Source organism: Grampus griseus, assembly GCF_964374135.1.
Source record: "Grampus griseus genome assembly, chromosome: 5".
NCBI lineage: Eukaryota > Metazoa > Chordata > Mammalia > Artiodactyla > Delphinidae > Grampus > Grampus griseus.
The window spans coordinates 68,543,176-68,558,032 of record NC_138998.1 but is presented as its reverse complement, the minus strand read 5'-3'; the positions used below and the strand labels follow the sequence as shown (position 1 = coordinate 68,558,032).

At 40.9% G+C, this 14,857-nt stretch overlaps 1 protein-coding gene across 1 annotated transcript in view; it reads left to right on the top strand.

Annotated features, from left to right (window-relative positions):
- MB21D2 (Mab-21 domain containing 2) overlaps positions 1-6,492 on the top strand; it is a gene marked incomplete at its 5' end in the record, with an annotated part of 103,287 nt that extends 96,795 nt beyond the window's left edge. The window contains one exon of the mRNA XM_082655595.1: positions 3,486-6,492. Coding sequence (XP_082511721.1) covers positions 3,486-4,750 — 1,265 coding nt within the window. The 3' untranslated portion in view covers positions 4,751-6,492. The remainder of the gene's footprint in view (positions 1-3,485) is intronic.
- Positions 6,493-14,857: the final 8,365 nt, after the last annotated feature.

The following is a 14,857-nucleotide window of genomic DNA, read 5'->3' as shown; positions in this document are numbered from 1 at the left end:
AATTGGGAGGAAAGAGGAATATTCTAACAAGTGAAAATATGTTAAAACTTCTTCTTTAATCCAGTAGAGGGCAGAAAGGAATTTTAGCTTTTTTTCTCACCTGTAATTATCGGAACAAAACTGTGGCAATCCAAGGCAAAGTTCAGTGACACGTTTGTAAACAAGTTATCCCCAGCCCATTACTACACATGTTATTCTGGTTGTGTAGACAGGTTCTGGCTAGTGTGCTCAGAGCCAGTTGGATCCAGTCTAGGAGAAAAAGATGTATATAATTTTGAGTTATTTATGCCTAAGAGGGGACAATTATGTAGTGCCCATATAACAATACTACTAATCAATTCAGATCTTATTTACTACCTACAACCCAGCATGTCACGGTTTTCCCCAGGTGTGTTTGGGGCGCTCCAGATGCTGGAATGAAACAATATATGAAATAATGAGTAAATTATTTCAAGATCAAATGTTTCCTTTTGAAAGTATCTGTACCTCCACGTGAGCCTGTAAAATAGTAAAAGTGATTTTCACCACCTGCTCGGGATTCTGAAAGTTCCATCTTATCCTCTTAGAGCTACAGCCAAAACTTGTGGTGGTAGGAGCTATTACTTTGTAAAGATGAGGTTAATGCTGAAACACGATGACAACTGAGAAAAGAATCTTTTTCTCGGTGTTACAGTTTCCACACTGGTTGCTGTCTGGCTTTTAAAAACCACTTTTAAAAGGAAAATAAATTGTTCACTGCTGATTTGTAGTGAAGGCTGCTTGGGTTAGTATGTAGTGTTTTAGATTGGGTTCCTCAGGAAGCAACCCCTGAGATGGAGTGAGGATATTTACAAAGGAGCACCCTTGGGATCTGCACCTGTGCAACGGAGGGGGCGGAAGCAGGGTCAGGCGGAGGGAGAAGTGTGGTGTCCTTCTCAGCAGGCCCCAGTGGGAACTCTGGGTGCCGGGGACTCATCAGAGTACCCTGAACTGGGGCACTTCCACACTGATTGGTTACGGGATGTTTACCTCCTACCCTAACCACAGCCCACGGTCTTAGTTGAGGTGGCTCTTTGCGGTCAGACCATCCTTGAGGGATAGGCACTGACAGCCTCAGCAGCTGAGACAAGAAGTCTTTATTGAAGAGGGATCTGGGTGCCCCATCACAGCACAGGGAGCGTGAGAAACAGCACAACCCCCCCCAAAAAATCGGGTACACTGAATTCTCTTTCTGATGAATTGTTGATTCTTTAATGCTGGATAACTTATTGATTGCTTTAAAAAGAAAGTGATCGTTCGCTCTTTGTTGTTTGGAAAATAGGATTTTAAAGAATGAAAAAGAGCACATTTTTATCAGAGTGTCAGATTCTGAAATATAGTGGGAGCATAGACACATATACATGGTTTATTTATTTGCATTGGTATTGCCTTATGAATAGAAAACTATGCTGATTAAAAGTAACTACAATGACTAATGGAATCATAATTTGTGGTCATTCTTTTCGATCTTTCAGGAAAAGTTGTTAAATAAGTCACGGAGTGATGCTGGTAGTTTATCAGATAATGAAGCACAGGTAAATCCATAATAAAAAGACAGGAAGCAGGGAAGGTAAATTTGTATGTTGGTCGTGGAACAGTCATTTCCGTCTCACCTTTATGTATTTCATATTTAAGCCTATTAATTTCATCTGTTTGTTCCTTTGTCATTCAGTCATAGCTTCAATTGTGTGCCTACTGGGAGCGGACCCCTGTGGCTGCTTCATACATCTTGAGACATGGTTCTCACTCTCAAAGAGCTCATAATATCATCCCTAAAAGTCACATTTGTTCTATCACCACCAATCTCATTAGAAAAGTATACAATTTAGGGCTTCCCTGGTGGCGCAGTGGTTGAGAGTCCGCCTGCCGATGCAGGGGACACGGGTTCGTGCCTCGGTCCGGGAAGATCCCCCATGCCGCGGAGCGGATAGGCCCGTGAGCCATGGCCGCTGAGCCTGCGCGTCCGGAGCCTGTGCTCCGCAACGGGAGAGGCCGCAACAGTGAGAGGCCCGCGTACCGCAAAAAAAAAAAAAAAAAAAAGAAAAAGAAAAAAAGAAAAGTATACAATTTGGGAAGATGTTAAGTTTATGGTGCAGGAGATAAGTTTTCTAAAATAATGCTTTTTTCCTGAAAGGTCTGATGTTTTCATTGGCAATAAATATTTCAGTTGTTTTTGTGAAGTCAGTCTTAATTTGTTCAGTTTTTAAGAAAATGTCTGTTACATACTGAAGTCTAAATACCCATAGTTTATGTGTAATTCTTTAAATTAAAAATGGCGTTCCACGAAGAAAGCAGCTCATTTAGCCTCCAACTCAAACATGAGTGCTTTTCTTGAAGACAGAGTTTGTATTTCAGTATGCAGCAGAAGTGCCTTATGGTTACTTCCTATTTTGTCACATAAAAAGGAGGTTTGAAAGTTGAGATTCAACAAAATTAATCCAGTTTTCTTTTCCATTAAGGATTTTAAGTGAAACTGGATTATTACTAATTTTTAACTGCTAGTGCATGCCAATAAAAAAGAATCAAACGGGGCTTCCCTGGTGGCGCAGTGGTTGAGAGTCTGCCTGCCGATGCAGGGGACACGGGTTCGTGCCCTGGTCTGGGAGGATCCCACGTGCCGCGGAGCGGCTGGGCCCGTGAGCCACGGCCGCTGAGCCTGTGGGTCCGGAGCCTGTGCTCTGCAATGGGAGAGGCCACAACAGTGAGAGGCCCGCGTACCGCAAAAAAAAAAAAGAATCAAATGACTGTTAGTACAGTTGGTGCCACTGTCTTGACTAATGCTAAGGCACCAGCAATTTTTCCCTTCTTTACTTTTGTACCATTAAAGGTCAGCTCAAGTGTCAACACAGTGAAAAAGGCAAATAATGTATTAGCATTATGAAAGGAGTCATGACCTCACTGTCCTCTGAAAGTGTCTTACTTTCAGTGTCCACAGCCCACATTGAGAATCATCAGAACAGAGGAAAGTTAAGCAGGGTGAGGATGTGAGGGAGAGAGACGGCTTTGGCAAGAGATGGAAGAGCCAGGCGTTATATGATGGCAGCAGAGAAGGAGAACAGGGAAGGAACAAGAAATGTCGCAGAGGCTATATAGATAAGATTTGGCAGTAGAAAGGCAAGTAAGACTTGAAACTTACTAAGGTTTTTCAGCCTGGGTGACTGAGTGGATGGCAGTGCCATTAACCGAGGTGATGACTGGGGGAAGAGGAGCCCTGGTTTATGATTGAAAATGATACTGCTTTCACCATGAGAGAAGAATCTGCATAATTCTCCCATTTGGAAAAGGATGGATTCTAGCACCGATGAAAATGAACAACGTACTGTTGGCTGGGTCCGTGCAGCAGCCTAAGATCTGGTTTTGTATTGATAACGAACAGTGGCTCTTAGAAGCTCAGCACATTCTCGATTGATGCATAAGACTCTTGTATCTGTGCTTCCTGTAACAGTGTTTTCTCCTTCTGTTTTTAGGAATGGTGCAAAAGCTGGACCAAAAACTTCCAGTGGCCAATGAGTATCTGTTGCTTTCCGGAGGAGTCCGGGAAGGCGTGGTAGACCTGGACTTAGATGAGCTTAATGTCTATGCCCGAGGGACCGACTATGATATGGACTTCACTCTTCTGGTGCCAGCCCTGAAGCTTCACGACCGTAATCAGCCTGTGACGCTGGATATGCGCCATTCAGCCTTGTGCCACTCCTGGCTGAGCCTTCGGCTCTTTGACGAGGGGACGATCAGTAAGTGGAAAGACTGTTGCACCATCGTCGATCACATCAATGGTGCCACCAACTACTTCTTCTCCCCAACCAAAGTGGCTGACTGGTTCTATGACTCCATCAGCATCGTCCTGTCAGAGATACAGAAGAAACCCCAGCGAGGGATGCCAAAGGTGGAAAAGGTAGAAAAGAATGGGACCATCATCTCCATCATTCTGGGTGTGGGGAGCAGTCGCATGTTGTACGATATCGTCCCAGTGGTCTCTTTCAAGGGTTGGCCGGCAGTGGCCCAGAGCTGGCTAATGGAGAACCACTTTTGGGATGGGAAGATCACCGAGGAAGAAGTCATCAGTGGGTTTTACCTGGTGCCTGCTTGCTCCTACAAGGGAAAGAAGGACAATGAGTGGCGGCTGTCCTTTGCCAGGAGTGAGGTGCAGTTGAAGAAGTGCATCTCCAGCAGCCTCATGCAGGCCTACCAGGCCTGCAAAGCCATCATCATTAAACTCCTGTCCCGGCCCAAGGCTATCAGCCCCTATCACCTGCGGAGCATGATGCTCTGGGCCTGCGACAGACTTCCTGCCAACTATTTGGCCCAAGAAGACTATGCAGCCCACTTTTTGCTGGGCCTCATTGATGACCTGCAACACTGTCTGGTCAACAAGATGTGTCCCAATTACTTCATCCCGCAGTGCAACATGCTGGAGCACCTGTCCGAGGAGACGGTCATGCTCCACGCGCGGAAGCTCTCCTCCGTCCGCTCAGACCCGGCGGAGCACTTGCGCACCGCCATCGAGCACGTCAAGGCAGCCAACCGGCTGACACTGGAGCTCCAGAGACGAGGGAGCACCACTACCATCCCCTCCCCGCAGTCCGATGGAGGGGACCCCAACCAGCCCGATGACCGTCTGGCCAAAAAACTGCAGCAACTAGTGACTGAGAACCCGGGGAAGTCGATCTCCGTCTTCATTAACCCTGATGATGTGACAAGGCCCCATTTCAGAATTGATGATAAATTTTTCTGAGCGTTTTTGCTGCCTTTTTTTCCCCTCTGGTTCTAAAACTCTCATAATATGTAGTGTGGTTTGTGATGCCGTCTTTCTGTTTTTTACATATCCAGCCTAGGTTGGATCTGTTAAGAACACATTTTAAGTTTCCTGGTTCTGCAGGATGGTGCAGGCTCTGAAACAGTATATTACTATTTCATATTCTGCCTCTGATTTTGTTGTTTACTTTTTGTAGTTATTACACATTGTTTTGGTGTTTGGTTTTTGTTTTTTTTAAGGAGAACTTGAGCCATAGATGAAAATACCCATGAATTCTCTCACTTTTTTCTGTTTCATACTTTGTGCTTTCATACTTTTGTTCATGGGAGTGGGGAAACAAATCTCTTTCTCATGCTTCAGGATTCTCTTATTTTTTTGTTTTCCTTTTTTTGTCTTTATTTTTTTTAATGAGCGTTCATCACCACAGATATTTGAAAATCATCTGAACCTGGGAACTACCTGGTACGTTAGTTGGATTTATTTCTTTCGACCAGTGGCCGGGGTATTTTCTCCCTCTCTGCCAAACAATGTAGACTTTGAAAGTGGTAATGCTATAAATTGTGTTTGGAGCAACTTCATTGAATGTAATTGTCCTTAAATCAGAACTTTGGATGGTTTGGAAGGGTGTCTTTGACAACTTTCCAGATAGAATTAAGGTTTCCAAATGGTAGTTTTAGTGTGTGTAATTATTTGAAGCCTTATTTAAATCCTATTAAAGAATATACCATTATAATTGTTATTTGCACTAATGAGATTTTTGCCATTGTCGGAGTTCCAATGCGTGTATTTCAATATAAATTGACATCCACTGTTGAAATGCTGTCATTTCTTCATTTAGCCCATTTGTCTTCATCAACAGAATGATTCTTTGTATTTGTTTAGTTCTTTAATTGTGGGGTCCTGTTTTGCCCTCCTTGATATTCCTGGTTCCTATCTTACTGAGAAATTTTTAAAGCTTTATATCTGCTAAGTGACTTTATCTGAAGCTGGGGAAAGTACATGCTTGATACAGTAGTTGTCTTTGTATGTACAGTTGATCCTTGAACAACACGGGTTTAAACTGCGTGGGTTCACTTATACACGGATTTCTTCCACTAAATGTGTTAGTTGAATATATGGATTTGGAATCGTGAATAGAAGGTCAACTGTAAAGTTATATGTGGATATTCAACCTCACAGGGGTCGGTGCCGCTGACCCCTGCATTAGTCATGGGTCAACTGTATTTCTTTTGACATTATAGAGGTAAGCTTTTTTGTAAAGTCTCTTTGCTTCTACTGAGAGTTTTGAGGAAAACTGGAAGGAAAAATTAATATCAGTCACCACATAGAAGATACCATGCTTGTTCAAAAGCAGATTTTTCTATAGAGCAGGAACCAGGAGATAACTGTGGGTGGCAGCCTTGGTGTAGAGGTGTCCTGTCTTCATGAATGAAATTACTTGCCAGGTTTAGGTGCTGCAAGGCATCGATTGGCTCCCTGTTTTGGTATGAACTCATGGCAAACTGTAGTGTTTGGGAGGTCAGGGGCCTGCCGATCTCTCAAAGGATGACCGTGATGTCTAGTATTGGAAAGGTCAAGCAACATTTTGATTTTGATCCTGAATGTCCAGTCTCACGGGTTGGATTTTGGCCGATTGAAATTAGGCATATACGGTCTTGGTTTTTGCATGGGAATTATTGTAATGCTTATAAATGAAAATGAAATCATTCAACCATCTTAAGTCAAACAAAAATAATAATAATAAAAGAAACATACTGGCCTTGGAATTTTGTTGTTGTTTGTTAGTTTGTAATCTGGAAACTATTTCCTTATTAGTAATCCCAACAGTAATTTTCAGTAGCTATAGCCCTGGGCTTGCTGTTGTCTTTCAGGCCAGATGTCTATGTAGTGAACAACCAGTATTCATTCTTCCCTTTCTCCAGTTTTCCTACTAGTATCTACCTATCCTCCATATAACGTGTCCTTCTTGGGAAATGACTTAATCCCCAGCTTCAGACATGCACCCTGATTGGTGTAGGCCAATCAAAATAACCATTTTCCTGGCCACAGTCATTAGTTAGGGATTGGGCATACAATGTCAGCTGCTCCATTCGGGGACGTGCTCAGGATTCTAGCTTGGGATGCTGGGGGAGCAGCATGCACCCTGGATACGGAAGAGGAAGTACTTGGATTTGCTATCAGTACCGTAAACCTGGGGCTGGTAAGTCAGACCTTGTTGAAGGTGAGTAGAAATGAGACGTAGTCTGATACCTTTTCTTGTCTGAAACATAAGCAAATCATTGACCTACTAACCCTCTGTCCTTTTGAAGCCTGGAAGGTTGGTTAAAATAATGTTTCAAGTATAATATAAAATGCCTCAAGGGAGCAGTCATCATTTTAATGTTACCTACATATGCTTCTTTGGGTTGTGGGAATTTATAAGCTATAACTCAACAGGATTCCAGTTCTCTGATGGGACATGTTTTTACATATTTCAAGAGTAGATTATGCTGGACTGTATGGCTTTCTCATCTGAAATGGAAGATCCAAAGATGCAAGTAAAGGTTGGTTTCAGAGTGGATGGAGCCAAACAGGACCAGATATTTTAAAAATAAGAATGTCCCCGAAATTACTGTGCAAAGTTATTTCAGGGAAAATGAGAGGCAGGTATATGTGGCTAATTTTACTTTCAGGTGGAGATGTGAGCAAACAGGGAGGAGGCTTTGGGGGCTCGTTGAAGAGCCCCTAGTGACTTCTTCACCAACCCCTTATAAACATACACACACACACACACACACACGCACACGCTTTCACATCATGAATTGGAGGTTTCTTTAGGGTGTTTTGTAACACTTCCTGGAAGGATTAAGCCCATTGGCTGGTCACAGCTAAGTGCTGATTATTTTGGATCAGATCATTACCTTGCTGAGAAAAATTTCCTGACTTGGAGTTCAGCCTTGGACAGGATGGCCGGGAAGGAAAAGGAAGGCTGTGCTTAGCAGCAGCTGCTGGGTCAGGGGGCTTCCTGCTGCTCCGTACCTCAGCGGTGGTCTTCGGGGAAGGTACTGAACTCCATCTTTATAAGCTCTCTCCAGAACCTCTTCCTTTGAGTCACCCAAGGGACTGCTTGTGTGGCTATTCCACTCCCCATCTGGTCATTACTGGGGGTCAAGGAAAGAATCCCTATATTCTTATCTGCAGGTAAAACTTTTTGCCATGAAATGGAGCACTAACTACTACCTATACTAAAGGAAGGGGATGGACATTATTTCCTGTTCCTGTTATTTTATTAATATCAGGTAAATACGTATATAGTTTTTTTTTTTTTTTTACGTATATAGTTTTAAACTGATTGAATCGATGTAGTTAATGCTCCTCTCTGAGAAAAATAGCCAATTTTGAAAATGTACCTCTTAACGCTGTAATTTTCATTAGGTAAACAAAAAATGTATGATCTAAACCTTGCTTAGAATAAATATTCGCCGATGGAGAATTATTTGCAATATGTCTAAAGTTCTCTAAATTTCTACCTTCTGTTAATTAACGGGAAAAATCTCGTTTTTTCATTTTTTAAGAAAACATACATTATACGTGGTAGAAATCAAGCTATAAAAATTTTAACTAATTCTGTTTCTTTCTCTATGCCCATTTTATAATTATACCCTATTAGCAGTAAGTTCAAAAGCAGCATGTTTAATAAATGAGGGCATTTGCCATATGGCACTGAACTCATACTAATGTAGTGTGACCCTGGCTTTCTAAGTGTGGGCTGGTGGTTTTCAATCCACACTTGGGTCCTGGCATTCATCAGACTTCAGGGAGTCCATGTGCCTGGGTCTGTGTGGTTTAGGGTAATGAAGAAATTTCAGAAAACTAAAATATTAATCTCCCGTATAAAAGCATTGTTTTTCAAATATCTTTAAAGACACATTTAGCCGTCATTTGGCATCGCAGCTGAGATGAAAATATTTGCATTTCTAGACCACATTCCCTCTCTTTTCAGGACGAATGGATTCTTAATGTGGCTTGGGAAGGGAAGGCACCTTTTTCATCTGCCATCTTCTGTTCCACCAATTTATCACAGATGCGTAAGGGGGGGCTAAGTGTGGGTAGAAGCAAAACCTTGTTTCTTTGACTTTACATTCTTATCTGTAAAATGCAGAATTGAGGCTGTTCCCTGCCTTTCTGGCTTTCACAGTCTAAGATTAATTACCTCTGTTTCCAAAATAATCTCAATTTTAGATTTATAAATCCATCTATTTACACACATAGAGTATTCATTTCTGCAGAATGTCATTTTAAAAAATCTTATTTATTGCGCTGGCATATGTGGGGGGCCCAGCAAACATTTATTGAATACTTGCTGGTGCAGATCTTCTTGCTAGATGCTTTTACTCATGAACCTGTTTACGCCTCACAATAACTCTAAACATGTAAGGAAACCACAATTCAGACATTAGATAACTTGTTCAAAGTTCCAAAGACAATTAAGTGGTAGGGCAGGGCCAACATTTGAAACCATTTGTCTGTTTCCAAAATTAAGAACATTTTACTATGCCACTCTGCCTCTGATATTAGTATCTATTATTATTTAGATTAAATTCTGTGCATTTATACAGGATCTTCATTTAGTTAAAAGGTAAACCATAAATAACAGAACCTGGGTTAAACTTTTCTTCAGAGCTTTTCATCAGAGTAGATGGATCATTTAGAGAAAGTTAATTTTCTGTCACTGACAGATCCTGGGAGAAGAGAGATGACCATTGTGGGAAAGTTTCCGGCTGGGATAGGAAATGGACCAAATATGAATTAGCAGTATCACCTATGAAGTATTCTTGCCAGTAGTGAGTTTATTCAAATTTTTCTTACACCTTCTACTTCATACAGAATTCAGAAACTAGACAAACAACTAGCACCACAAGGAAATAAACAAATCTAGGAGGCAGGTCATCTTGTAGACAACTCGTCTGGACTTTTCAACAATTAATACCATGGTACAAAAAGAGAGTGGGGAGGAGATGTTTTAGAGTTACATAATGAGCAAATGCTATCCATGATCCTTCAGAGGATACTGATTTGAACAAACCAGCTATAAAAAATTTTTTTGGAGCAATTTGGGATTTTTGAGTATGATATTAAGGAATTACTAGTAAGCTTTGTCAGGTATGATAATGGTATTGTGATTATATAAGAAAATATCCTTATTTAAAGACGCATGCTGAAGTATTAGGGAGTGAAATATATCTGTAACTTATGTTAAAATATTTCAACAAAAAATTAAAGCAAATATGGCAAAATGCTAAAGAAATTTATTTTAATTCCTGAGCTCAAAGGAATGGGCAGTAGGAGAACTGTTATTAGCAAAACACTACTCATTTTTCAAGATGTAGGGAGAGAGGTATTGTCTTTGAAAGAAAAAAATGTGCAGTTGGGAACTTAGTTACATTTAAAAATTAACTACTAATGATAGGTAACCAACAACTTTAATAGATCTTCCAGAGGCATTGATGTAAAAATGAAATACATGTAAATAGAACAGCTTGTATTTTTAGAACTGTATTTTGGTAATTTAGGGTTTTTTGTAATGTGATGGTATTTAAAATTTTTTCTGGTCATTGGTTAAAACTTTGACTAAACCTCTATAAAATCTTACCATTTACATTTTATAAACCTATACATTTATTATTTACATTCATAAATCTTTTCATAGAAATCACACTCTTAAACCAGATTTTATAAAACCAGCTATCAGTAAATTAAAGACATGATTTTAGTGATGACTTAAGGGCTGGCCCCAAGGGGCAAGATGGCATTTCTTGGTTATGACTGTCAAAGCTATCTTGAAATAAACAGGTTCGTTTGTGATCCTTGCTTCTTCCAGCCTCAACACAGGCTGTGCTTGGAAGACTGAAGCAAATATCTGTCATCATGAGTCAAGGTCTTCCTCATTTATGGGAATGAATAAATGCAAAGAAGCTTTCCATTTCATGTGATAATAAGAATTATTAAAAATAAAATAAAACACTTGGTTCGCAACCAGGGAAGCTTCCCGAGTGAAATCTGAAATTCGCCCCTGTACACAGAGGGCAAGAGCTGAAGAAAGGGCCAGAAAACTCCAGGTTGGTAGGTGGCAGACTTAATAAGCAAGGGAACTTATATTTGAGGGTAGGCTTGTCTTCGGTGGCTGCAGGAGTAGATCTCCATACCTGCCTCCCAGAATCTTTAAGTTTCCATAGAGGCTTTCACAGGGTTCAGTCAGTATCCAGTCCAGATGGTCTCAGCAACACTTTACTCTCTCAAGGCTGCATCCTTGCTCCTAGTGTGGGAATGGTGGGCGGAGCATACATTACCAGGACGAGAGGAGGGGTGAAGAGCCTCCCACTGCCAGGGTCCAGCTCTTGGGTCAGCTGGAGGTTTCATCCTCTTGATAATCTCTAGAAAACACACAAGATCTTCTACGGTGGTTGGCAGGTACTTTCTATAATGCTTATTGAAATTCACCGAATGACTGTCCTCTTCCCTTTTCTGGGTCTTGTTTGCTCTTGTCATTTATAAATTGAGGAGTGAGATTTGTGACCTCTAAGGAGCCCCTCCATGAAGAGTTGTTGGCTGTAGAAGGAGAATAAACACAAAGATAGGAGCTGGACACGAGGGAAGATTAATTGATGACACTTTATGACTAGTAGATGGAATTTGCAGACTCCAGCGGGCGCTCCAAATGAACTGAGGTGGATGGACATTTGGGGCAGTGCTCTGATAGGCTAGGTTAATGAGAAGACATCACTTTTGCTTATCCCATCCTTCCCCTCCCCCTTGTTTTAAAAATTTCACTCCAGGGTGTCATCATTGTTCTGTAAGTTCCCCAAGGCCAGTCTCATGGTCATAGGTACAAATCTCTCTGTGCCCTCCACACAGCTGTGTTTGTGACATTTTATAAAGCTATTGCTTACAAAAGGATTTTACTGGAAAGTTGAAACTGTTTTTGCTCTCAAGTTGCTAAATATAGCATTGACCCTGGCTAACTCACACATCAGTTTTGTTCAGCTTCTTTATACAAGAATTCTAAGAGGAAAAAAGCCATTTGGGGGTTTGTGTGACATGAAGCTAGATTGGGTGTATAATCCACTTAAATTTGATCTCGTGACTACTATGTGTTCACCTCGTGGTAGAAACCTTTGGGGCAATGTCTTCCATCATAATCCTGCGACTCTGACAAGATCACAGCATGACTCCAACCTCATACTGACCTTCCAGTCATTTTGTGTTTTTCTATGCAGATAGTGTGGGAAAGAATCATAACAGAAGTATAGCAGAGAGCCCAGGAATGGTTTCCTTATCTTCACAGTATAGGTCCTGGCCTACATCTCTGGCCTTTGGCATTGGCCGCTTCATTTTCCAAACATTCGATGCCCAGACTCAATCCTCCTTCGATTGTTTTTAACACCAGCTACGTAGAACGTTGAAAGGTCCCAGGTCATTACATGAAATTCCCTGTGTTCTACCTCCCACTTTTAAATATCCTGCAGTCTTCTTATAAACACAAAGCCTCATGCTGCACCCTCTCCTTGTGAGATTCTCTTAGACGTCCCTTTTCTACTTTCCTATTATTTGTTAGAGAATCACTATCTTCTAAGTATTCCCACCCGCCAGCCAAAAATATTTTGACAAGCTTTCTGAGGTATGTATTACAAAAATTATAGGTATTGGGGGGGTTAAAAATAAATTTACAGGCTATGATTTTTCAGACTACACATTCTCCTAATTCCAAAATCCCATTATGCAACAACACTCCCCCGCATTAAGAATCATTTATGTACATAGAAGGGCAAGTGGGTGTTAAAGGACTTTAAAAAAATTTTTTCCTGTCTAAATTGATCTCACAGAAGTACCTGTCTCACTAGAAAGAAGGATTCATAAAGAAATGTCTCTATAGCTAGTTGATCCATAGATTTTGTTCATCCTGAATTTCCATGGTGGCGAGGGGCCACATGGAGTTTATAGGAGGTGAATATGGTACGGGGGGAATCAGCCCTAGTTGCTCAGATATAAACACACACACATATATTAGCATAGTATAATATTAGGTTAGTTCAACATAATAGGAACCTTTGTTCTGCACCTGTCTTTCAGGGTGCTTAATGAATGAACACAGCTTCAGTTAGTGACCTACCACTATCTAGTCTTCTGACTTTATTCTAGTTACTTTCACTTTCTACTTCAGTTTTCCTGATTGTTATTTGAGTGTAATTTGAGTGGGTTTGTTTCTCAATGTCCACCTTAGGGATGGACTGGCTGTTGGGCTCTGGATCCCTCACCTTGACTCAATGGAGCATCTCTATTTTTATCTGCCTTCCATGTTAGAATTTCCCATAGGAAGTTATTTGAAGAAAAGTTGCCACCGTCTTGAATATTAAAAAGCACATGGTGCACTTATCTCTGAAGGTCCTTCTACATTGTTAAAGGGTCAGTCGTTCCAGAAAGCAAGTGTTAAACAAATGTGTTGGGAAGAATGGCTAACATTTCAATAATTCATTATCCATTTAACAAACAGTCTAGTGAAGTGGGGGTGAATGGGAGGGGGGAACATCAGCCCTAGATTCGCAGATATAAAAAAATAAGTCATATGAAAATGCCATAATTTAGAAGATGAAAACAAATACTGAGAACTATTTTTATATATCTCAGCCCACACTGGCACAGAAAATTACAGTTTCTCAACCTTGGTACTACTGACATTTTGAGCCAGATAATTCTTTGTTGTGGACGGCTGCCCAGTGCATTGCAGGGTGCCTAACAGCATCCTTGGGTTCTATTCACTATATGCCAATAGCATCCTGCACCTCCTAGTTGCCACGAACAAAAATGTCTTCAGATAGTGCTAAGTGTCCTCTGGGGAGCAAAGCTTCCTCTAGTTGAGAGCCACTGCAGGAAATAATTCTACCTTACCTTTTATTTTCTGGGAGTAGAGACAATTTCAGGTTTATTTCTATGACTAGCCAAAAGTAAGTAAATACCTAGGAAATGTGAGTTCAATTAAATTTGTAAGAGCAAAGTGTGGATGAGTCTTTCCATAGTCCTTCATTTATTACTTTTATGTTTGCAACTAAAAATACCTGCTCAAGCAGTTAACCAACATTTTCCAGTGTTTCAAGTATTGCCAGCAGGGGCTGTGGATTGTACTCTAAGATGTAACTTTTTCCCTCAAGAAATTTACAGCGTATATGGGGAGATATTGATTGTGTAGGTGGATATACAATAAGCAAGAAAAGATAAATACACAAAGGGTCAAATGAAAGACCAGATAATAGTTATTACAGGAGTTGGGTTTAGGGAGAAATCTTGGGCTGGGATGTTTAGGGAAGCCTTTGAAGGTTAAGAGGATTTATAAAATTATGAGGATGGTTGGGAAAGTGCTGTAGAGAGAGAATTTTAAAGCGGGAGGTATGGTGGGGCCACATATGGGAATAAAAGATAAGAACATAGATAGTTCCATTCTTTCATACACTGAGGTCTGGAAAATACTCCTGGAACTGTAGTTTGAACTTGGGAAATATATCTGCTGCAAATTTGTGTGGAAATGGAATTTCATTTCTTCTTTTATCTTTGGTCATCATGGGAAGTGTATAAAGCCGTTTGAATGTACTTGAGATTCAAATATTAATTGTCAATGAAATGACTTTAGTATTGAATAAGTTTCACACATTAGCACTGTTTTGCCCTGTTATTATTTATTTATTTATTTATTTGCAATACACGGGCCTCTCACTGTTGTGGCCTCTCCCGTTGTGGAACACAGGCTCCGGACGCGCAGGCTCAGCGGCCATGGCTCACGGGCCCAGCCGCTCCGCGGTATGTGGAATCTTCCCGGACCGGGGCACGAACCTGCGTCCCCTGAATCAGCAGGCGGACTCTCAACCACTACGCCACCAGGGAAGCCCTGCCCTGTTATTTTTGGTTGAATTCATTAAGAAACATTATCAAATTTGTAGTAACAGCTTATTTCCAAAGCCATTAAAAGTTTAACAATAGCCAATGAGGGCAGTTCTTATTCAAAAAAATTTCAATCTCAGCCCTGTGCCCAATAAAGTCACCAAAAAAGTTTACTAG